The sequence below is a fragment of the Syzygium oleosum genome, unplaced genomic scaffold, assembly GCF_021117445.2.
Source record: "Syzygium oleosum isolate NSW1041296 unplaced genomic scaffold, Sole_v2.1 Sole_v2.01, whole genome shotgun sequence".
In the NCBI taxonomy this organism is placed as follows: Eukaryota; Viridiplantae; Streptophyta; class Magnoliopsida; order Myrtales; family Myrtaceae; genus Syzygium; species Syzygium oleosum.
This window is the reverse complement of record NW_026607485.1, coordinates 2,269,084-2,294,344: the sequence shown is the minus strand read 5'-3', so window position 1 is coordinate 2,294,344 and position 25,261 is coordinate 2,269,084. Positions and strand designations below refer to the sequence as shown.

The window sequence follows — 25,261 nt, the reverse complement described above, 5'->3', positions numbered from 1 at the left end:
CTCAATTAGGATATGAAATTACCCAATTTTGGGAAAAAGTTATCTCCAACTGAAATTTTATAAAATTGAAACTACAATACTGAAATTGGAATTTAAATAAGACTAATGGTTATTTTTGTGGAATTTTTGAATTCCATTTAGTATTTTTCTTGATTTTTCTCCCTTTTTAGCCAAAAAGAAATTGAGGAAAAATTCACGAAAAATCTAAAAAAATTATTTTTTGTTTAGGAATAGGTTTCTAAGCATGGTCAAGGTTCATAATCCTAATTTTCAAGATTTTTATGTAAAATTGAAAACTTAACCAAAAATCAGGTGTCAACAACGCATTTGAGTCATTTTGTTAGCGCTTAAGCGTAGTGTAGTCGTTTCGTAGTTGTCGCAATGTTTTACTTAGTTTTAATGTCAATTCTCATTTAATTGTTCAAAGTGCGAGTTTGACAGCTCAAGTAATCTTGTCATTTAGTGGTAGGCATTCCAGTGGTATATCTTCTTTGAGTTTGTAAACTTATATTTCGAAAGCAATATGAATCAGATATATTTTGAGTTTAATAGCATTGTTACTGGGCATTTACTACTCCTTGGTCATTTGAGAATGAATTGAGAAACGTGACATGAAAAATAGTGAAAGTTATATATATATATATATATATATATATATGTATTACGTTGCGAACTAGTTTATGGAATGAGTTATAAATGATTTGAGAAACGTTTTATGAAAAACATTAAGAAAGATTATACATATCGATTTATGAAGAATTTCGAAATGATGTGAGAAATGTCTTGTGAAATATATTCAGTTTGACGAATAAAGTTGAGAAATATTATGTGTTTTGTTTTGTGAAATTAATTGGTGATATTGATTGTGTATTTGATTCCTGATATTGGAGGATGTGGGTTTTGTGCTCAATATTGTTATGAACCCATTGAGAGGTATGGGAATATGCATACCGGTTAGCATATCATTTTGGGTTAAGCCACTGGCTTTATAGGTGGAGACATTGCCAAGAGGGATCTGGGTAGCCTTGTCACGAGGCGTTGTGTCATGATCATGGTTTAATATTGAGCAATAAATTGATCAACGGAATGGACCATCGACGTGTGATGTGATATGAGAATTATCAATGGAATAGATTATTAATGTGTTTTTTGAGATTGATCAATGTAATGGACCATTGACTTATTTTCTAATAGGGATTGATCAATGGACTTGACCATTGATGTTTGATTTAATATGGTGGTTTAAACGAGTATCTTATTTGTATAAAACTTTGTTGAAATGAAACAACTCGTATTTGATTTATATATATGTATATATTATATCTTTAGATTGAAGTATGAGTTTTTTGTATTGCTTTATGTATATATGCATAGTGGTTACTCGATCTACTTAGAATATACATATACTACTCATTGGGCTGCGGTTGCTCGCCCATCTCATTCCTAAATCTTTTCAGATTCTTTAGTTAGTAGCCAATAGAGCAAGAGCGATATCATGGGGACTTTTTGGAGTTGGATTTATTGTCGTGGTTTGAGGCTGTGTCCTTCGGATGAAAGGATGGTCGTGTCATCCTCCATTCTGGTAGGTTTCGGGGTGTGACAATAACACAGCTTGCAACAACTCTGACCAATGGTCGAAACAAAACTCTTCATCTCTTCCGAATGAGCCTCGAGGTTGGGCTATGCTACTGTGAAATTCTATTTGGGGAACTACAAGTACAGGAGCTCAAAATAAAAGGTCAGCTATCCTTGGACAAACCAGATGCATATCCACTCGATTTATGATAAAAGGCTCCCTCGTCATCCACATGAGCTTTATTTTGTTAGAAAATAGTCACGTAGGTATTGACATTTATTATAAAAGCCACGTGAAACCTTTTGCCTGATTCCAATGCCCAAGACACTTAAGTAATCATCTTTTCTTCGACGTAGCACTGAAGTGATTCAGCGAAAAGTTTTGCCACTAAAGTAAGTATCGTACAAAAATGATGGTACTTCTAATGTCATTTCCCAATTGTAGGCACAATTCACTCAAACTTTGTTAGAGTTTCAATGATTCGATCTAAGATATCACAATTGGATTTAGGGTTTTAATTTAAAATCGATTATTCCTTGATTTTATGTCAAGTTTGTGTGTTTTTAGTTAATTCCTAAGGACAATTTATTTGAATAATTATATCACTTAGAGACCACGTCTTTTTTTTTTACATGATTATGGTCAAAACCATTCTTAACTTGATATAGGTTAGAAATTTCGGCAACTAAATGCCACTTACTAAACCACTGGGGTTTGCCCCTAGTGGCCATCCTTCCTACTTGGAAAGGGGGAGGTGAGGAATTCGATTCTCCACCTTTTTAGGGGGATCTAGGGGTGGGGACGTTTAATTTTAGATATAGATTTCGACTCCCATGCTCTGCAAAGAGGTAGAGCAAAATCTGAAAGTGAGTTGAGAGTTAGAGTAGGATAAACCAAAAAAAAAAAAAAACACGCCGCTTACTATGAAATCAAGACTTAATTACATTGTAACATCCTGAATTCGACCTACTTTCGTGATCAATGAAATGGATGGTTGTTTCTCATTTTGTTTTAGTGAGTCTCGCCCAGAACTGATCATTCTCGGGATACTGACCAATAGGGAATGGCTAACTAGGAAAAACGGTACGTGGACCCAAGAACTCGACTGTGAATTGAGTCCGATTCCGAGAAATGACGAGAAAATATTTTGGACCAATGTGGGCCGATCTAAGGAGGGTGACAGATTTGGTTTAGCCAACGACGTACGATCGTATCGCGGGTGATTCCGCACGACAGAGAGTACGCGTGGCCAACAATCCCGAACTTATTCCGAACGATCGCGACCCCCGAAATTAGCGATAAATCCTCGCGCTCTCTTGGAAATCGAGACCGTCACGACTCGAGTATCCTAAGTCGATACGCATAACCCCTAAACAGCCACCCGTTAGTGAAAGACGCTAAAATCATATTTGAGCAAAATTAATCGTTGAATTGAATCCGGACTTCGGTGTCGAATTTCACGGACGTACGCGACTATTTTTCAAGGTCAACGTCGTATAAGTGTGGCCAATCATATTTGGGATCGGTAGGGTCGAAAATTGGAAATTTGGCCCGGGATCGGAAAATTACCGTTTTGCCCTTGGACCCATAAGCCTTGATTCCGAATTTTGGGATTTAGTTTAGACTAATTAGCCCTCAATAATGCTGAAAATCCTAGGACTAAATTGCCCCTAGATATTTTGACAAGAATTAATCCTAGCCCTTGAATTGAGGACAAGATAGTCATTCTTAGGGAGTTTGGTCAACCACCCCACTCACCACTTTGCACGAAACACTCAACTCTCTCTCTCTCCCCTCATTTCTCACCATCACCACCGACCACTCTCTCCCCACTCTCTCGCCACTCTCCCTCTCCATTCTCCTCCTCCCTTTGGCCGTGTGAAGACCGCCGGAGCAGCCACCGCCCGCCGTGCACCGCCGTGCACCGCCGTGCGCCGCCGAGGAGCCATCGCTCGTCGTCGCTGATCCGGCGTGGTGCCGCCGCTGTTCAGCTGCCCTCACCACCTTGTTCAGCCTCATTGGAGCTTAGGAAACCTAGTGAGTACAAACCCTAATTAGGATTATGTGCACTTTAGACAAGTTTTAGGGGTTAATTAGGGTATTTTAGGGGTTAAATTATGGAGGATGATTAAGGCTAATATTGTGGCTATTTTGAGAGCTTAGTGTGTTGATTTAAATGTGATTTGATGGCCTAGAATGGGCTGGTTGTTGGCTGATCATTGTGGACTTAGTTTGGACAATTATGTGAATTAAAATGGGCGCAATGTGCGGGCTGAATAGTGGCTGATTTTGTGGTGATTTAATGGCCTAATGTGATGATTTGGAGGTGGATTAGTAGCCTAGAGTGGACTGTTTAAGGGCCGATCATGACGGGCCGAATTGGGCTATGTGTGATTTATTTGTGATTTAATTGTGAATCGCCGAGTGTGCCTTGATTTGCTTATGTGGTGGCCGATTTATGTATGAATTGAGATCAATTATGAGATGCCATGTTGTGTGCTTGATGTGACTGAGAATCGAGATGCTTGGCGGGTCATGAATGTCCATATCGAGCATTGGCATAACATGTGCATTATGCGAGTGTGCACGAATGGCATAAGCATGTGATCACCTAAATCGCCCTGATGCGTTTTACGCGGGGTTCAGATAATAATTGATGGATGTGTACGTGTGATCACATAAAGCCCTGATGCGTTTTACGCGGGGTATTGAACCCGTCCTGATGCATTTTACGCGGGACGATGCCCGGACTACCGGAAGATGACCAACCTGATGCGTTTTACGCGGGCCGGAGATCGATCGATGAGTAAAGGACCTGATGCGTTTTACGCGAGTCGGACCTGATGTGTTTTACGCGGGTCGGTGAATAAATGGAGAAGTGTGCAAGTGTGCAAGTGTACGAAAGTGCATTGATGAGGCATGAGCATGAGTATGAGCATGAGCATGTGCATGACATGCGTTGTGGCCAAGTGATATTGCACACGTGTCATGGTTGGGTTCCGTACTATTATTGTGAGTTTTATGTGCTTAACCTGCAGGGTCAAGAATGTATTTGATTGGGCCGAGGGCCTAAGTCGTTCGATTGTTGCATTGTGTGTTTAGTTGATACTTGTCCGGGAGGTGCATGTTAGCCTAGTTTAGGTTTAGGGGGCTTACTCGCTGAGATTTATTCTCATTGTTGTTTAAACCCCACTTTTCATACTCCCGACCCTAAAGATGGTAGATGTACCGCTTCGTCTTGGGATCCCGTATCGCATAGAGCGATTGGTGACGGAGCACCCCGTAGGGAACGGGGAGACTTATGTTAGATATTACAATATAGTTTGGGTCGACGAGGGCGGGCCACATTTCCGGGCCCATCCTTACCTCGCTTGGTGTTTTCGGGACCAGTTCGGCACCCATGGACCTCTTAGGACCTTCGACGTCCCGTTCGACGTATTAGGCCGGTCGGATCCGCAGGCCACCGATAGAGAGATCGTGAGTCCCGCTACCACGCCCGAGGAGGATTTCGGCGCCCAGCTAGTCATCATCGGGATGGACACCGAGTCCGAGGGAGAGGAGCCGATAGACTGGGAGTTTGACATCGAGCCAGAGCCGGAGCCTATGGAGCAAGAGCTTGAGCAGGAGGACGATCCCGGGGTGGAGTCAGTGGAGGCCGAGTCCGAGCCGGATTCAATGGATTCTGAGTCCGAGTCATCTGATGATTCGTCTGAGTCCTTAGGATCCGACCCGGACTGGTTGCCCTAGGTTTAGCTTTGACCATAGTTAGGTAGGGCCGACACTTTTTGATAGGAGCCCTTTTTAGATAGTGCCTGACCGCCCGAGCCACCTACCCCCTTTTTGAAGTTCGTGGCTCTTGACCCATTTTTGGTTGGCGTATATTTTGTGTGTATTGGATATTGTAAATCCCTGTTTTTAATGCAAGTTGTAATTATTGTATGCATCGCTATCCTTGGTCATGTGTTGTTTTATTATGTATGGGTGTTGTGTTGCTTCCGCATGTGCCTTGTTCTCTATTTTGGGTTTTGGGTCGGCGACGCGTCCTGGGACGTCGCACTAAATTCGACCTCGGTAGGGTTGTCGCGTGTCGTAGGGTTCAGGGTGTGACATCCCCCGTTGATTTGGTATCAGAGCAAGGTCAGGTCGATCCAACTCGGTCGAAACCTGGAGTGATAAGGAGCGATGACCTTGGGTAACTGATAGGGAGACTTGTGTGCTACATGTACCTCCAGACTATTTGACTTGTTTGATTGAGTGACTGTTGAAATGACCTGTGAAGTGCAGGTCAGGCAAGATCCGAGGTAAGGACTCTTGTCTCTTTGACTGAAAACTCGTGCTACTTGTGTTTGACTGCCTGCTGTGTGATTGCTGTTGTGATTCTGTGCCTAAGACTTTAAACTGGTGTAGTTTGGCCTAGGTCTCTAATCCCTAAGTGAGATTATAGCAGGTAGGCGAGCGTGCGAGTTGTGAAGATGAGTAGCCAAGGAAGAGGTAGAGGTTGAGGTCGTGGTAGAGGTCGAGGTCGAAGCCGTGATCAAGGTCGCGTAGACCCGCAAGTGAGGGTTACAGAGGATCCAAGGGTAGATGGGATTTTAAGGGCACATGAGGAAGTGGGAATACTGATAGGTAGGCAGACCCAGGAGAGAAATGACACTGTTGCCGCTGCTGCTGAGGCCACCGTTGCTGCTGCCAATGGGGCCAATGGGAATAACCAAAATAACGGGAATCAGGTGGATAATGGAAATCCAGCTTCGGGACCGGCAAATGTGATCAGGCCGATCTCTAAGTTGGTCGAACAGTTCTTGAAGTTAAAACCACCGAAGTTCGACGGAAAGGGTGACCCCGAGGCTGCGCCGCGTTGGGTCGAAGAATTGGAAAAGGCCTTCAAAGTTTTGGGGTATGCCGAGGCCGAGAAGGTGACCTTAGCGGTGTATCAGCTGCAAGAGAATGCTAATGACTGGTGGAAAGCCACTAGGGGAAGAGTATTTCCCGAGGGTACTGCCCAGACTTGGGCCGTGTTCACCGAGAATTTTTATGTGAAGTATTTCTCCAAGAGTGCCAAAGAGAAGAAGTTAGCGGAGTTCATGAGGCTTCGCCAAGGATCGATGACCGTGGACCAGTATGAGGCGGAATTTACGAGGCTGTCGAAGTTCGCGCCTAGGATGGTTGAGGACCCTCAGGACAAGGTCCGGAGATTCCGGGATGGGCTGAAACCGGATCTTCGAAGCTAGATGATATCGCTCAACATTAAGGACTATGGGGAGATGTATGAGCGAGCGCAAGCTATAGATCGAAACCAGATGGACAGGGCAGCCGCTTCTGGATTGCGGTTTGCCCCGGCTAGGGACAACCGCCGCTTCGGGAAGAAGCCGATGGTGGGAAACAGGCGATACGTCCCTCCCATTAAGAAGAACATTGGGAAGCCAAACCACCAGCAGAACCGATTCGGGGCGTGTTTCAAGTATGGAAGTCTGGACCACCAAATAAGGAATTGCCCCCAGCAACACCCATAAGAACCACAGGTACAGGCACAGCAGCCCCGAGTTGGAAATCAAGCTGGGAATCCCCCACCAGCTGTTCAAGGTAGACCGCCAGCGCAAGGAAGGGTGGATGCGATGGCGCGCAGGGAGCCTGAGGAGACGCCAGGCGTGGTCACAGGTACCTTTTCTCTCTGTGATCATGCTGCGTATGCATTGTTTGATCGGGGGCTACCCACTCATTTATATCAGAGCAATTCGTTAGATTGATTGGAATTGAGCCAGTTATGCTTGAGGTTATGCTTTGTGTGACGACACCACTGAATGATAAGGTATTAGTCTCGTTAGGGTGTCCTGGCTATAAATTAATTATTGGGGGTAGAGACGAAAGGATAGATTTGGCAGTTCTGACCATGTTCGACTTTGATGTGATTATTGGAATGGATTGGTTGGTTAAGCAAAAAGCCGTATTGGACTGCAGTAGCAGGGTGATCAAATTCAATCCGATTGGACATCCTAGATTTGAGTTTCAGGGAAACCGAGGAGGAACCTCGATCCCTTGGATTTCTTCGCTCGAGGTGACCAAGTTGCTAGATGAAGGTTGCAAAGGATATTTGGTAAACGTCGTGGATCCGACGGTCATGGAGCCAAACTTAGAAGATATACCCGTGGTGTGCAATTTCCCCGAAGTTTTTCCGCAGGAATTGCCGGGATTGCCACCAGAAAGGGAAGTGGAATTCGTAATAGAGTTGGCCCCGGGGACTAAACCAATCTCGAAGGCACCGTACCGGATGTCCCTGTCGGAACTTTAGGAATTAAAGGTCCAGATGCAAGAATTACTGGACAAGGGCTTCATTCGCCCAAGTGCGTCTCCATGGGGAGCGCCGGTGTTATTCGTAAGGAAAAAGGATGGGACTCTGAGGTTGTGTATCGACTACCAGCAGTTGAACCAGGTGACCATCAAGAATAAGTACCCACTGCCGAGGATTGACGACCTGTTTGATTAGTTGCAAGGAGCCTCAGTGTTTTGTAAGATCGATCTACGGACAGGGTATCATCAGTTGAGAATTCGGAAGGAGGATATTTCTAAGTCGGCATTCAGGACGAGATATGGGCATTATGAGTTCACAGTGATGCCTTTTAGATTGACAAATGCCCCTACTGCCTTCATGGATCTGATGAATCGGGTGTTTAAGGAGTTTTTGGACCGGTTTGTGATAGTTTTCACCGATGACATTTTAGTATACTCGAAGAGCCCGGAAGAGCATGAGGTACATTTGACGGAAGTACTACGGACCTTAAGAGAATACGCACTCTACGTCAAGTTCAGTAAGTGCGAGTTTTGGCTCAACCGAGTGGCATTCCTTGCGCATATAATTTCTGGAGAAGGAATCTCCATGGGCCCGACTAAGATTGAGGCAGTGACTAAGTAGCCGAGACCGACATTAGTGACTGAGATTCGGAGTTTCTTGGGATTAGCCGGGTATTACAGACGTTTCGTAGAAGGGTTTTCGTCGATAGCCACGCCATTGACGCGGTTGCTCAAAAAGGAAACAAAGTTTGAATGGGACGACAAGTGCGAGAGAAGTTTTCAGGAGTTGAAGCATAGGCTGACGACCGCCACGGTGTTAACCATTCCATCCGGACCAGGAGGTTTTGAGGTCTATAGCGATGCTTCGTTGAGGGGACTTGGATGCGTATTGATGCAACACGGAAGGGTAGTCGCATATGCGTCACGTCAGTTAAGACCGCACGAGATGAATTATCCGACGCATGACTTGGAGTTGGCTGCGATCATCTTCGCCCTCAAGATTTGGAGGCACTATTTGTACGGGAAAAAGTTCCAGATCTACACGAACCATCAAAGCCTCAAGTACTTATTTTCGCAGAAGGAATTGAATATGAGGCAGCGTCACTGGATGGAACTCCTCAAGGACTACGACTGCGACATTTTATATCACCTGGGGAAAGTTAATCGAGTAGCGAATGCGCTAAGTCGGAAATCAAGTATGGCGCACATGATGGTCAAGGAATGGAATCTATTGGGAGTGGTAAGGGATTCAGAATTCAAATTTGAGGTGAGCCATATGTTGAGTCTACTCGCCGCATTGAGGATCGAACCGGAGATTCGAACAAAGATTAAGGCACTGCAGTCTACGGACCCCGAGATCCAGAAAATTCTGGAGATAGATAGCACTAAGAGGAAACCGGACTTCCAAGTGTCCGAGGATGGAATTTTGAAGTTTCGAGGACGTTTGTGCGTGCCCGACGATTCGGAGCTTAAGGAAGAGATTTTATCGAAAGCTCATAGGAGCAACTAAAGCATTCATTCGGGCAGCATGAAGATGTACCAGAATCGTCGACAACATTATTGGTGGAATGGAATGAAGGCGGATGTGGCCAAGCATGTGGCAAAATGTCTAACCTGTCAACAAGTAAAGGCGTAGGATTGTAAGCCTGGATGACTTCTGCGACCTTTGCATATTCCCGAATGGAAATGGGAGCATATCACGTTGGACTTCGTCACGAGATTGCCGAGGAGCCAGAGAGGGCATGATTCTATATGGGTGATAGTAGACAGACTGACTAAGTCGGCGCACTTCCTGGCAGTACAAAAGGATTTTGAGCTAGAAAGGTACGCAGATTTATATGTGCGACAAATTGTCCGACTGCATGGAGTACCGGTGACGATCACTTCGGACCGTGATCCCAGATTTACGGCCAATTTTTGGAAACGTCTGCAAGTGGCCTTAGGAACGAAGCTTCAGTTCAGTACAGCCTATCATCCCCAAACAGATGGCCAGTCGGAGAGGACGATCCAGACTTTAGAGTACATGTTACGTGCGTGCGTGTTGGATTTCCAGGGTAAGTGGGAAGAGCAATTACACTTGGTCGAATTCGCCTACAATAACAGCTATCAGCAGAGCATTCAGATGGCACAGTTTGAGGCATTGTATGGCAAAGCATGCAGGACGCCAGTGTGTTGGGATGAAGTGGGAGAACGGAGATGAAGTGGGAGAACGGAGTATAACGGGTCCAGAATTGGTGCAACAAACAGTTGAGGCAGTTGAGATTATTCGGGAAAGGTTAAGAACAGCGCAGAGCCGTCAAAAGAGCTACACCGATCGGAGATGGAGACCCTTGGAGTTTCAGGTGGGTGATCATGTATTTCTCAAGGTGTCGCCAATGAAAGGATTGTCCCTATTTGGCAAGAAAGGAAAGCTAAGCCCGAGATATGTCGGTCTGTTCGAAATCTTAGAAAAGATTGGAGACCTGGCCTACCGACTCGCCTTGCTGCCGAACCTATCCCAAGTGCATAATGTGTTCCATGTGTCGATGTTGAGAAAGTATGAACCGGACCTAACCCACGTGCTGAGATATGAAGAGATAGACGTGGACGACAGAGTGTTGTACGTGGAAAGGCCAGTAAGAATAGAGGACAGAAAAGATCGGGTGTTGCAAAATAAGACAATCCCGATGGTAAAAGTTGTCTGGGAACATCATAGAACAGAAGGAGCCACCTGGGAAAGTGAAGAAGCAATGCGACATTAACACCCCCATTTGTTTGAGTAGTCGGATTTGGATTGTAAATTTCGAGGACAAAATTTTTGTAAGGGGGGAAGAGTTGTAACATCCTGAATTCAACCCACTTTCGTGATCAATGAAATGGATGGTTGTTTCTCATTTCGTTTTAGTGAGTCTCGCCCAGAACTGATCATTCTCGGGATACTAACCAATAGGGAATGGCTAACTAGGAAAAATGGTACGTGGACCCAAGAACTCGACCGTGAATTGAGTTCGATTCCGAAAAATGATGAGGAAATATTTTGGACCAATGTGGGCCGATCTAAGGAGGGTGACGGATTTGGTTTAGCCAACGACGTACGATCGAATCGCGAGTGATTCCGCACGACCGAGAGTACGCGTGGCCAACAATCCCGAACTTATTCCGAACGATCGCGATCCCCGGAACTAGCGATAAATCCTCGCGCTCTCTTGGAAATCGAGACCGTCACGACTCGAGTATCCTAAGTCGATACGCGTAACCCCTAAACAGCCACCCGTTAGTGAAAGACGCTAAAATCGTATTTGAGCGAAATTAATCGTTGAATTGAATCCAGACTTCGGTGTCGAATTTCACGGACGTACGCGACTATTTTTCAAGGTCAACGTCGTATAAGTGTGGCCAATCATATTTGGGATCGGTAGGGTCGAAAATTGGAAATTTGGCCCGGGATCGGAAAATTACCGTTTTGCCCTTGGACCAATAAGCCTTGATTCAGAATTTTGGGATTTAGTTTAGACTAATTAGCCCTCAATAATGCTGAAAATCCTAGGACTAAATTGCCCCTAGATATTTTGACAAGAATTAATCCTAGCCCTTGAATTGAGGACAAGATAGTCATTCTTAGGGAGTTTGGTCAACCACCCCACTCACCACTTTGCACGAAACACTCAACTCTCTCTCTCTCCCCTCATTTCTCACCATCACCACCGACCACTCTCTCCCCACTCTCTCGCCACTCTCCCTCTCCATTCTCCTCCTCCCTTTGGCCGTGTGAAGACCGCCGGAGCAGCCACCGCCCGCCGTGCACCGCCGTGCGCCGCCGAGGAGCCATCGCTCGTCGTCGCTGATCCGGCGTGGTGCCGCCGCTGTTCAGCTGCCCTCACCACCTTGTTCAGCCTCATTAGAGCTTAGGAAACCTAGTGAGTACAAACCCTAATTAGGATTATGTGCACTTTAGACAAGTTTTAGGGGTTAATTAGGGTATTTTAGGGGTTAAATTGTGGAGGATGATTAAGGCTGATATTGTGGCTATTTTGGGAGCTTAGTGTGTTGATTTAAATGTGATTTGGTGGCCTAGAATGGGCTGGTTGTTGGCTGATCATTGTGGACTTAGTTTGGACAATTATGTGGATTAAAATGGGCGCAATGTGCGGGCTGAATAGTGGCTGATTTTGTGGTGATTTAATGGCCTAATGTGATGATTTGGAGGTGGATTAGTAGCCTAGAGTGGACTGTTTAAGGGCCGATCATGACGGGCCGAATTGGGCTATGTGTGATTTATTTGTGATTTAATTGTGAATCGCCGAGTGTGCCTTGATTTGCTTATGTGGTGGCCGATTTATGCATGAATTGAGATCAATTATGAGATGCCATGTTGTGTGCTTGATGTGACCGAGAATCGAGATGCTTGGCGGGTCATGAATGTGCATATCGAGCATTGGTATAACATGTGCATTATGCGAGTGTGCAGGAATGGTATAAGCATGTGATCACCTAAATCGCCATGATATGTTTTACGCGGGGTTCAGATAATAATTGGTGGATGTGTACGTGTGATCACATAAAGCCCTGATGCGTTTTACGCGGGGTATTGAACCCGTCCTGATGCGTTTTACGCGGGACGATGCCCGGACTACCGGAAGATGACCAACCTGATGCGTTTTACGCGGGTTGTGTCATGAGCCTGATGCGTTTTACGCGGACCGGAGATCGATCGATGAGTAAAGGACCTGATGCGTTTTACGCGGGTCGATGAATAAATGGAGAAGTGTGCAAGTGTGCAAAAGTGCATTGATGAGGCATGAGCATGAGTATGAGCATGAGCATGTGCATGACATGCGTTGTGGCCAAGTGATATTGCACACGTGTCATGGTTGGGATCCATACTATTATTGTGAGTCTTATGTGCCTAACCTGCAGGGTCAAGAATGTATTTGATTGGGCCGAGGGCCTAAGTCGTTCGATTGTTGCATTGTGTGTTTAGTTGATACTTGTCCGGGAGGTGCATGTTAGCCTAGTTTAGGTTTAGGGGGCCTACTCGCTGAGATTTATTGTAACATTCCGAATTTCGATCCGTTTCCGAGACCAATAAAGTGTACATTAATTCTCATTTAATTTTAGCAAGTCTCGCCCGTACTTGATCAATCGCGGGATACTAACCCAATGGGAATGGCTAACTAGGAAACGGTACGTGGACCGGGGATCCGATCGCGAATTGGGCACAGATTTCGAGAAACGCTGAGGAAATATTTTGGGCCAATGTGGGCCGATCTTAGGATTCGATTTAGCCAACGACGTACGATCGGATCGCGGGTGATTCCGCACGACCGAGAGTACACGTGGCGAATGAATCCCGAATTTAATCCGAACAATCGCGACCTCCGGCACTAGTGATAATTTCTCGCGTTCTCCCGAAAATCGAGGCCATCACCACTCGGACAACCCTAGGTCGATACGCGTAACCCCTAAACAGCCGCCCGTTAGTGAGAGGCCCTAAAATTTTAAAATGAGCGAATTTAATCGCGAAATTGGACTCGAACTTTGATGTCGAAATTTTGTGGACGTTTGCGACTATTTTGCGAGGCCGACGTCATTTTTGAGTGGCCACACCTATTTGGGGATGGTACGGTCGAAAAATGGAATTTCGACCCGGGACCGGAAAATTACGAAAATGCCCCTGTGCCCAATTTTCATTATTCCGAATTTGGATCAATTATGGGCAATAATTGAGGATTAATTAAGTGGATAATTATTAGGATTTATTGAATTACTAATATACCTTGCATTATTGGATGAGGTCAATTGTGGGCCATTAGATCAAGGGTAAAATGGTCAAGATGCTTAGGATTGTGACATGTGGCATCCACTAAGGGGGTATTTGACCAACTTTGACTCTCATTATCTCTCTCCTCCCCCATTCGGCCGCTCCCCCTCTCCCGTCCGCCTCTCCTCCGCCGTTTCCTCCTTCGGCCAACCACCGCCGGAGCCACGCCGGCGCCGGCCACCGCACGCCGTCGCTGTCCAGCCGTGCCACCGTCTCCGCCTCACCTCACCACCATCATCCTCAGCCGACCATCCCATTTCTCTCTCCTCCCTTTTGGCCGTGAACCGCCGTCCCCGTCGCCGTTCGCCGCCGGGAAGCCGAGCACGCCGGAGCGCCGATCGCTGCCGTTCCGCGCCGCCGTGTACCACCATCACCACCCTCACCCCTCGCCTCACCGTCCTTCCCCTGTTCTGGCCGTGAGGACCGCCGGAACAGCCGTGGCCTTGAGGATGCCGGCCAAGCCATCGTCGCCAGAGCAGCCGTGGCCGAGAAGACCGCCGTCCGTACCGAGCATCGCCGTGTGACCCGCCGGAACGCCGCCGCCGGTTTCGCCGCTCGTTCCCGTCGACCCGGTTTAGATTAAGTGAGTATAAATCCCTAAACCCGAATTAGGAGAATTGTGCATTTTTAGACGGTTCGGATAGATTAGTACAATTTAGGAATAAATTGTGGAATGTGTAGTGCGACCGAAGTCGCGGTAGATCAATGTGCCGATTTAGAGAATTAAATTGGAAGCCAAATAACGGGTTGAATAGTGGCTGTCCATTTCGAGGTATTAGCGGATTTTAAAATCGGCAAGTCGAGGACTTAATTGTGTGATTGCTGGGTGTGCCCGGATTGATTGGTGATTGGCTGAATTGTGCTTCAGGGTGCTTAGTGGAATATTGCCATGCCGCATGTTCGTGTGATCGACTAAGTGCGGTGTGCGTTTGGCCAATAAATGGCATTATACTGCCGAGCGTTCTTTCTGAATACCAAATTGAGTATGGGCCAATCGAGTATGTTGATATTATTGTTTGGACATATTGAATCGTACGTTGATTTGGCCATTAGATAATTATGTGCCTCTGTGATTTGATACTCATTGTGCATGTCATTATTGCCTGAGTGCGAATATTTTATGGCCGAGCATTCGTATGCTGAGAATGGGCATGAGGCTGAAAAGTGTGCGAGTATGGCTGCTTGTTCGGACTATATTTATAGGCCTTCGGGTTGATTTATTATTGTGGCCTTCAGGTCGGAATATCTGTTGGCCTTCGGGTCGTGGCCTTCGGATCGGAATATCTGTTGGCCTTCGGATCGTGGCCTTCGGGTTGGAATATCTGTTGGCCTTCGGGTCGATTTATACTTGTAAACGAGCCGCATGTCAGGGTGCATTGCTTGAGACGATTCATGAGCATGGCAATTGTGTGCCGGAGTGTGTTAACCGTGGTGCGCATTCGGTGAATTGTATGTCAGGCTGGCATTAATGAGCATAAGCATGCGTATGGCGTACGCGTGACCAGTGTGTGCGCGTATGTGCCGTGAACATTATTATGAAATGTCTAACCTGCAGGGTCATTGTATGAGTGATCTGGGCTGCGGGCCTAGGTAAATTATTTTGATGTTTATGGTACACTGTTATGTGTGTTTTTAATCGCCTGTCAGGAAGTGCATGTTAGCCTAGTTTAGGTTTAGGGGTTATTACTTGCTGAGATTCGTCTCACGGTTGTTGGAAACCGATATTTCAGACCCCCGGCAGTGAGGATGGCAGAGGCGCCAATCCGTTTCGAGATTCCCCACTTCATCGAGAAGACTATGTCTGTACATCCCATAGGGAACGGAAATATGTACATTAGGTATTATACCTTAGTATGGGTAGATATTGGGGAGTTAGTATCTGAGACCCACGAGTATGTTGCGTGGTGTTATAGATCGTTTAATGGGGAAGAGACCGGGCCCCTCCGGACTTTTGATATCCCGTTTAACGAGTAGGGCGAGGTAGACCCGCAGTGCCCCGATGGACAGGTGATAGACCCCGGCACCTCATACGAGGAGAGTATGAGCTCCGATGGCATACCTGTGGAGTACGAGGTTGATGAGGTCGAGCCGATGAACATGGGGCCGGATGATGATGAGTTAGAGCAGCCTATGGAGGAGGATCCCGAGCCCGAGGAGATGGATGCTGAGGACGAGCCAGCGGAGGCTGAGTCCGAGTTAGACTCGTTAGATTCTGATGAGGAGCTGTCAGACAGTTCTTCTTCGTCAAAGTCTTCTGGTTCTGACCCGAACTGGGTCCCCTAGGTTGACTTTGGTCATAGATAGAGCGGGCTGCACCTTTTTGACTGAAGCCCGTCTTAGCTCAGTAACCTTTGGCCACTGACCCTTTTTGACCTTAGTGGTCGTTGATCGCTTTTGGTGGTAGTCTGTACTCCCCGTAAATGGATATCGTATCTACTTTTAATAGTAATAAAATGCATATGTTTTTTTTTATCTGATGGATTTCTGTATTGTGCTATTCATGGTTAACTTATTTATTGTACGGGTGTATATATACATTTATATATGTTTCTTCCACTTGTGTTTTGATCTATGTATCGTTGGGCGTTGGGTCGACGACGCGTCCTGGGACGTCGCATCAAATTCGACCTTTGCGTGGGATGCTCGTGCTTCGTGGGGTACGGGGCGTGACATTTATTCTCATTGTTGTTTAAACCCCACTTTTCAGACCCCCGACCCTGAAGATGGTAGATGCGCCGCTTCGTTTTGGGATCCTGTATCGCATAGAGCGATCGGTGACGGAGCACCCCGTAGGAAACGGGGAGACTTATGTTAGGTATTACAATATAGTTTGGGTCGACGAGGGCGGGCCACATTTCCGGGCCCATCCTTACCTCGCTTGGTGTTTCCGGGACCAGTTCGGCACCCATGGACCTCTTAGGACCTTCGACGTCCCGTTCGACGTATTAGGCCGGTCGGATCCGCAGGCCGTCGATGGAGAGATCGTGAGTCCCGCTGCCACGCCCGAGGAGGATTCCGGCGCCCAGCCAGTCATCATCGGGATGGACACCAAGTCCGAGGGAGAGGAGCCGATGGACTGGGAGTCTGACATCGAGCCAGAGCCGGAGCCTATGGAGCAAGAGCTTGAGCCGGAGGACGATCCCGGGGTGGAGTCAGTGGAGGCCGAGTCCGAGCCGGATTCGATGGATTCTGAGTCCGAGTCGTCTGACGATTCGTCTGAGTCCTCAGGATCCGACCCGGACTGGTTGCCCTAGGTTTAGCTTTGACCATAGTTAGGTAGGGCCGACACTTTTTGATAGGAGCCCTTTTTAGATAGTGCCTGACCGCCCGAGCCACCTACCCCCTTTTTGAAGTTCGTGGCTGTTGACCCATTTTTGGTTGGCGTATATTTTGTGTGTATTGGATATTGTAAATCCCTGTTTTTAATGCAAGTTGTAATTATTGTATGTATCGCTATCCTTGGTCATGTGTTGTTTTATTATGTACGGGTGTTGTGTTGCTTCCGCATGTGCCTTGTTCTCTGTTTTGTGTTTTGGGTCGGCGACGCGTCCTGGGACGTCGCACTAAATTCGACCTCGGTAGGGTTGTCGCGTGCCGTAGGGTTCGGGGCGTGACATACATTGATTGCGAAACGTAAACTTAATTGCACTTTTTACAATATTTATGACTTAATGACATTTCATCGTACAAATTTGGGTCTTCTGTGTAATTTTCCACTGAACAAAAGAAGCTAAAGACACATGAAAAAATTCAATAGTCAAACTCCATTATTTCCTGAAACGTACAGTGTATGCAACCATATAGCTTGATTATCATGTGCATAGCCTATGATATAGGTATTTGTACAATTTGAATCACAGCTAATCCCAAGCCGATAATCTTAGCGTTATTTGCCTAAATAAAGAGAGCTTTTAATTGAGAGATCTATAGCACTTATCTACTGGAATGGAATTTCTCTTTGTGAAAGAAATAAGAGTGCCTCGTCAAAATGAACATTGTTTGGAAAGCACTGAAAGCAAAAAGTAATGATAAAAACAACCGTGTGTTTACAGATGAAGAAGAAGAAGACGATGCATAAAATTAGATCAGGCTACCGATTCGAAGAAGAGACCGACTCACGCATGTTCGTGCGGGTGCTTTTCGCGGGAGAAGCGTGCTCGGTTGAAGTTTCAGCTCGCGCTCATTTTTCCAACAACAGTTGCAGACACCCATTTATGAGAACTTAATGATATACTGGATGATGTACTCTGTTTCTTCCACAAGAGTAATTCTGATCTAGTAGATAATTGCTTATAGCACAGACATCTCAAATAAATGATCTCACCATAACATACGCTGTGAACATGATAATCCAGCTACAACTTCTTTTGTTTAGTAGAGAATTACACAATTCCCAGACGTTTAGTGTGAAGGGTGACTAAGTCATAAGCATTGTAAAATGTGAAACCAAGTCAACATTTTGAAATCCATGTACCCTAAGTCTTGATTTCCGGTAGGTGGCGGTTTTTTTTTTTATTTATCAAACTGAACCATTTCATTCAATAAACCATTTGGGGTAGAACAAAGTTGATGAGTCTCAATACGTAACAACCAGTCACCAGGAAAAGTACACTTTCTTTGGGCTTTTGCGATCCAGTCTGCAAGTTGATTGGCTTCCTATGGACAATGGACTACTTTGACATCTTTAAGTTGGGCCATATAATTCTTGCACTCTTTAATAACCTAACAATTTGGTAGGTGGTGTTTGGTTGCCGAAATTTCGAACCTATTTTTTTTTTTGGTCGGAGAACTTATATTAAGTTTAGCGCGATTTTGACCATAATCGTGTGGCTTCCAATCAATATTATTGTTTGTATAACTTGTTCATATTAATTAAAAAAAACTCAAACTTGACATAAAATCAAGGAACAATCGATGTTTAAATAAAACCTTAAATCCAATTATAATATCTTAGATTGAATCACTAAAACTCATTTTAATGGCATTGAATCCATCATAGGCGCCAACAATCACGTTTGTTAGAAAGTTCCAAATTTAATGCTCTCTCAGATTTCCGTTGATTGAATGAGAATTAGAATTTTGAAACTGTAGATTTTGGCAACCTGATTTTACTACTTGGCAGTTGTTGGTTTGAGTTATTTTATTGAAATTAAACTCATGGATCTTATTACTCTAATGAATTTCAGTAAATATGGATGATGAATTAAATGTTGATTAACATTTCAGGATGTAAATTACCATTGAAGATCTGATTCTAGATTTTCATTTAAATTGGATTGCACTTGATTTTGCAAAGAATTTGAGTATTAATTGCATTTGATAGCCACAATCAATCCATATAATTCATAATCGACCAAACACACATGTTCCATCATTTGATTGCATGAGTTTGGAAATATTAAAAAATTAATTGCACTTATTGAAAAGTTTAGGATGTGACTGTACTTCATATAAAACGTTTCAGGTGACTCTATGATACTTAATCGTGGTTTGTGTGATGAGGAAGAAAGAAAAAGATTAAAAGGAGACTGAACAATAGGGTCAAAGACCTTAGCTTCACTTCGGCTCATTTCTATTCATAGGTATCCATTACTTAGTCTTCTAAATTGCATCATAAATAACACATGCAAGATGCAAATTCTTCCGAGCACTATAAATGTATATGGACGTGCAATGACTTGTTCCTAAGGGTACACTCTAGTTGAGTTAGACACAAACACAAGCAAGCAAAGCAAACCAAATTATAATCAAACTTATGCTTACAAAACCCACCACGTCCCTTACATGGAACAATGGAAACAACAGTGAAAATTGGGAACAAACAACAGGGCAATCCTTATCGGATCACTGCGACTCCCACAAAGCTGCTTCCGCCACCACCTCTCTATCTTCAGATCTGGGCGAGGCGGCGAATGTCAATGGGGTAAGCGTCGGTCGGGGCCTCGGCGCTGTATGATCTCCTTCCGACAACTATGTTGGCGGCCTCCGACGGGTGGTACGCATCCCAGAACAGATACTCGTTTCGGTTTTGGCACGGGGTCTGAAGGGGAAGGCACGTGATTTGGCCATTGTTCCTACCAACACCGCAACACCCGGCATTCGTGACACTAAAACCTGAAATTTAGCACAAAAAATTAAGCGAAAATGTATTGAATTTCGATGAGCAAATTATAGTACCCGTTGATTGGGTTCACTAGTATCGTAGTCTAAGAAGATAGAAGAAGGTGTACCGAAACTTGTGGGTCTACTGATGAGATCTTGGAATATTCCGTAAGCGTCGACATAAATAAATCTAGCATCGGCGAAATTGTTGTTAAACTGATCAACGAGCGACTTGAGCTTGTTGTTGTATATTTGACATGCGACGTTGATTTTCTCCACGCATGTGGTACCATCAGCACTGCCCTGGGCCAACTCGTTAGGGCTACAACCTATCTGACCCACCCCAATCAGCACCACCTTCCTCGCTCCATAGTTGTACAATGTCTGGAACAATAATTTCGAGGGAGATTAAGAAAATTCAGCAAAAGACACTTCAGGAAATCATGCTATGAAAAATAAAAATTTCGTATAAAATCTCCTTTCTTTCTTTCTTTCTGGCTTTCTTTCGGTTCCTGGTCGAAATTTCTTGTGAAATAGAGGTAAAAGTCAAGATACTAATTAACCTCTTCTTGGCCTTGGTGGATTCATGGCATTACCAAACATAGGGGCCATTGTATAACCCAGATTAATCACTTCATGACTTTTTATAGTGTAAAGATAAGTATGTTTAACAACATGAGTTAGCCTCTGCGCGTAGCTGTAAGAGAAAGGAAAAGAAGTGCTAGACATCATACTGACCCTTAGTTGCTGAGAGTATTGCTGAATGAGCTCATCGGCGTACTGGTCGGGTGTGAACTGGCTGCTTGAGGAGTAGTACTGAGGCATGAAGTAATTGTTGAGGTAGTCGTTGCTTCCCAAGCCCACCGAGTATATGCACTTGCTCAGGTAATTCGCCGCTGTGTCCTCATCGCCCAATATGTTCACCAGTTGCGACACCGTGTTCTGGTAGTTTTGCAACTGCCCTCCGAAGCTTATCCTTCCTCCCTGAAACACCAGTATTGGGTATCAACATATGATCGATTCGTGTAAAATAATTGAATTATTTACTTCAAATTGTCGCTTAATTCTAGCTATTAATAATGGAACCATGGAGGCCAGGCCATATAAAAAATTGTTCACAGGTATAATTATGTCAACAAATTTCGCAGGGTTAAATTTTTTTATTCCAACGTAACATGAAAAATTGAAAAATTAAAAAAATTGTTTCAAACATTTCTCTCACGGCAGTGAAGGGCTAGACATATCGTTGATTTTCGCTAAAATTGAAAAATTGTTCGCTGGTCATAATTTAGAATTTGTTCGCTATTCATAATCAAGTGCAAAATCTAGTTAGATGCGTAAACAAATCGTGGATCCGTGGTGCTAAATGGTTGGCTTAATTAGGCCATATTGGTTTGTTGTGGATATTTAACCAAATTTTCATACGACAATATGCAAAAACATGAAATGTGCTTGATATGTACCAGTTGCTGCCCGGTTTCTGGCCTGATCCCAGCAGCAGCAGATGCATAATTCACTCCCCTAAGAATCGCATCACCGCTCGCAGTCACATACGGAGGAATATAATCATCAAATCCCAAAAGCTCACCTGTAAGATTACCCAAACAGATGATGTTAACCGAATATGAAATTTGAGACAGCAATCACTTTAAAATAAGCGCTCGACTAAGCATGCATGACTTAATTCATAATAGAGGAAAAAATGACTGAACTTACATATCCATTAACAATGCCCACTAAACTTTATCATGAGCGGTCGCGAGATTATGACACATGTCTAGTCCTACATAGAATCCACCTGATTGAAAAAGAATTGCTCCCATGCCATTCAATCGACTACATTGGATCCCATCTCATTTATGAGGCAGCATTCGCTTCACATGAACACTATCAATGTGCCTTTCGTGTTGGGGACTAGAAATGTATACCTAGGTCAACAACCTCAAGTCTTTTTATCACATAAATGCGTAAAGATAGGAAATCAGATCCCCTTCTTGTTTCTTTAAGGAAAAGACTGGTGATCAGCTGTTCTTTGATGGATCTATTTTAGGTTGCTAATTAAGATAAATATTGAAATAAAAAAAATCAAATACCTATTAAGCTGGCTCTCCATGTTATAATAATTTGTCATGATCTAGTATGTTCTCATTGAGTTTTAAAGATGGTATATTATTAAAATGCTCGCTTGGAGTTTGTCACAGTATACGACTCTGAGGACCCTTTCTCGTAAAACTTTCTTAGTATACCTTTATATTGCTGTTGATCAAACCATGTAAAGAAGAAATCGAATTGGCCATCAAGCTATAAGAAAATGAAGAAATAGAAAAGACAAGGAAGGGCATCTTGCATGCGACCTCTGAAGTGCAAGGTATCAACCTGTTCCTTTGATCTTATGAACAACTTGTCCCTTTGCTCAAAGCACAGCTGGTCCAAAAAGCCAAGCCCAAAGAGAGAAAGAGAAAGAGAGCTTACCGATTACATCGACTGTGGTCTTGCCATTAGAGAACCTCCCGGTCGGACCATCAGCGAAGTCGATGCCGTATGGCAAGTAGTTGGCTCTGGCCAAGGAACTGAGCTGGTTGTTGTTCCCGTTGTCCACCAACGAGTCCCCAAATATGAAGTAGCACGGCACTTGCGGGTCTGCACTCAATCCATCACTGTTCAACATCGCCAGCAGCAGCACACTCATCAAGCCCAAAGCCCACCCTCTGCTGCTCATCTCACCCTCCATCACTAAGCTCAGATCTCTCGGGCGATAAAAGAAGAAAGGTTGGGCTGAGCCAATGAATTAGTAGTACAGTGTGCTATTGTGGGTTGGTCTTCACTGATCACACACTCAATGCATGTAGCTCAACGTGATGTTTGAGCTGAGTATAAATAAGAGTGTTCAGTGAAGCAAGCGTCTACTGCTCGTTGTACAGTTGAGGAGGGAGATAGATGGAGAGCATTAATTTCACGCGGACTTAACGTGAGGAGAGACGACTGATTGATGACTCTCTCTCTCTCTCTGCAATAATATTGCAATGAAGTGATCATGTCATGCAGTCCAATGCATGTTAGGGTTTTGGAACGAGTCCAACTGTTGAATGATGAAAATTTAATTGGTGTCGGTAAGTCAGATTGGTTCAGACATAAGTCCATCATGATCGTCTTGCACCACAGTTATACGTAATATTTTCTCCTTGAGTTGGTTTTTTAAACGGCGGGCTACGGCTTTCGAGAGCACCTACGTGGTGGGTTAGGCACACACGGTTTAAGCTAGACTCTCCATATCATCACATGCCAATTAATAACTTTACATTGTACTAGCCATTAGATTTTTTATTTATATCTTATCATATTTATGAATTTAGCAGAACTCCAATTCATCTATCTAAAACGGGTTTCCTCATCAAATAAAATGAGTCATTAAGATTTGCGAGATTTCATCAAACTTTCAATCCATATTTAGTCGTATGGAAATATGAGGGGAAAAGTGCCAAAAAAGTCCTAAATCTTTTACATTAGTGCCAATTTAGTCCTAAACCTTTTTTGGCGCCAATTCAGTCCTAAACCTTTTGTATTGGTGCAAATTTAGTCATAAACCTTTTTTTTGTGCCAATTAAGTCTTAAACCTTTTAAATTGGTGCCAATTCAGTCCTAAACCTTTTGTTTTTGTGTCAATTTAGTCCTTCCGGTCAATTTTGATCGGAATTTGCCGACGTGGAGGCCTGCCGGCCGGCGGCCGGTCACCGGCGTCGACGTGGACAACTTTAATAATATTTTAATATATTTTTGATTTTATTTTTTTTCCTTTTTTTTCTTTTTTTTTCACGTTTTTTTTTGTCCCCCCCTCCTTCCTCTGGCCGGTCACCGGCCACTGGCGAGGGCGACGGCCTCGCCAGATCCGGCGAGGTCGGGCCTCGCTGCGGCCTCCGGCGACGGTTCGAGCATTGCCATGGTCGGGCGAGGCCCGACCTCGCCGGATCTGGCGAGGTCGAGCCTCGCCCAACCAAGGCGAGGCTAGAGCCCTCGTCGGAGGCCGCGTCGATGGCGAGCCTCGCCGGATCTGGCGAGGTCGAGCCTCGAGCCCTTGCCGGAGGCCGCGGCGAGGGCAAGCCTCGCCATGGTCGGGCGAGGCTAGAGCCCTCGCCGGAGGCCGCGGCCAGGGCAAGCCTCGCCATGGTCGGGCGAGGCCCGACCTTACCGAATCTGGCGAGATCGAGCCTTGCTTGACCAAGGCGAGGCTCGAGCCCTCGCCGGAGGCCGCGGCGAGGGCGAGCCTCGCCATGGTCAGGCGAGGCCTGACCTCGCCGGATCTGGCGAGGTCGAGCCTCGCCCGACCAAGGCGAGGCTTGAGCCCTCGCCAATGGCCGGCGAGGTCGAGCTCGCCGGCCTCTAGCCGGTCGTCGGACCGGCGACCGGCCAAAGGAAGGAGGGGGGGACCAAAAAAAATAAAAATTCAAAAAAATATTAAAATATTATTAAAGTCGTCCACGTCGGCGCCGGTGACCGGCCGCCGGCCGGCAGGCGTCCACGTCGGTAAATTCCGATCAAAATTGACCGAAATGACTAAATTGGCACAAAAACAAAAGATTTAGGACTGAATTGGCACCAATTTAAAAGGTTTAGGACTAAATTGGCACAAATGCAAAATGTTTAGGACTAAATTGGCACTAATGCAAAAGGTTTAAGACTTTTTTGGCACTTTTCCCGAAATATGAGTCAGATCAAAAAGAGAGTATAAGGATCCGCTAAGCTCAATAAGAAAAGGGAAAAAGAGAGGAAGACATCTCAGTCATCGAAATTCAATATGTTGGTATACTTTCTTCTTAAGACGATATTGTCCGACCTTGAGAAGCTTTTGGTAGGGGTGAGCATGATCCGGGTTGGGCCGGTCCAACACCGAACCGTGAGACCAACCCGCACAATATTGGTTCCTAATTTTTGGGATCAAGGACCGACCCTATTGAGCTTAGGACCGAGGACTGGACCAACCCTATGGGTCCTGTCCGGTTCCAAAGTCAACCCGGGACCAATCGATTTTTTTTATGTTTCATTTTTTTTATTCCTTAAAAGGAAAAACGGTACACTTTGAAAATACATATCCATCAACAATGCAATATTGAGTAATCAAACTATGGACTCCGGTACAAATCAAATAAAAATCTAAGATAAGGCAATGACAAAAATCTCCACTTGATAGTAAACAAACACGTGAAATAAAATTAAAAAATAAAATGGTCAAAATACATAACACAAATCATGAATTATACAACTTCATATCTTGTTCATTCTCAAAAGATTGCTTCAACTTTTGAACACCTGAAAGCAATGCAAACAACTTCATATCTTTTTCGTCCGTGAGGCACCGAGAGGAGATGAGTTGCGTTCGCCATTCGTGAGGCGCCGAGGAGAGCCAAGTGAGGCCACCTGCGTTCGTTGTTTGTGAGGCACTGAGGTGGACCAAGAGAGGCAAGCTGGTTCATGAGGCGAGCGAAGAGAGGCAGATCTAG

At 44.9% G+C, this 25,261-nt stretch overlaps 1 protein-coding gene across 1 annotated transcript; it reads right to left on the bottom strand.

The window, feature by feature from the left end:
* Positions 1 to 19,200: 19,200 nt before the first annotated feature.
* Positions 19,201 to 22,650, bottom strand: LOC115661827 (GDSL esterase/lipase At5g45670). The gene is made up of 5 exons (XM_030584026.2): positions 22,239 to 22,650; positions 21,230 to 21,354; positions 20,505 to 20,750; positions 19,895 to 20,150; positions 19,201 to 19,778 (listed from the first exon to the last, which is right to left on the bottom strand). The coding sequence occupies exons 1-5, from the start codon at positions 22,495 to 22,497 to the stop codon at positions 19,555 to 19,557; spliced, it is 1,110 nt and encodes a 369-aa protein (XP_030439886.2). The 5' UTR covers positions 22,498 to 22,650; the 3' UTR covers positions 19,201 to 19,554.
* Between the last annotated feature and the right edge of the window lie 2,611 nt (positions 22,651 to 25,261).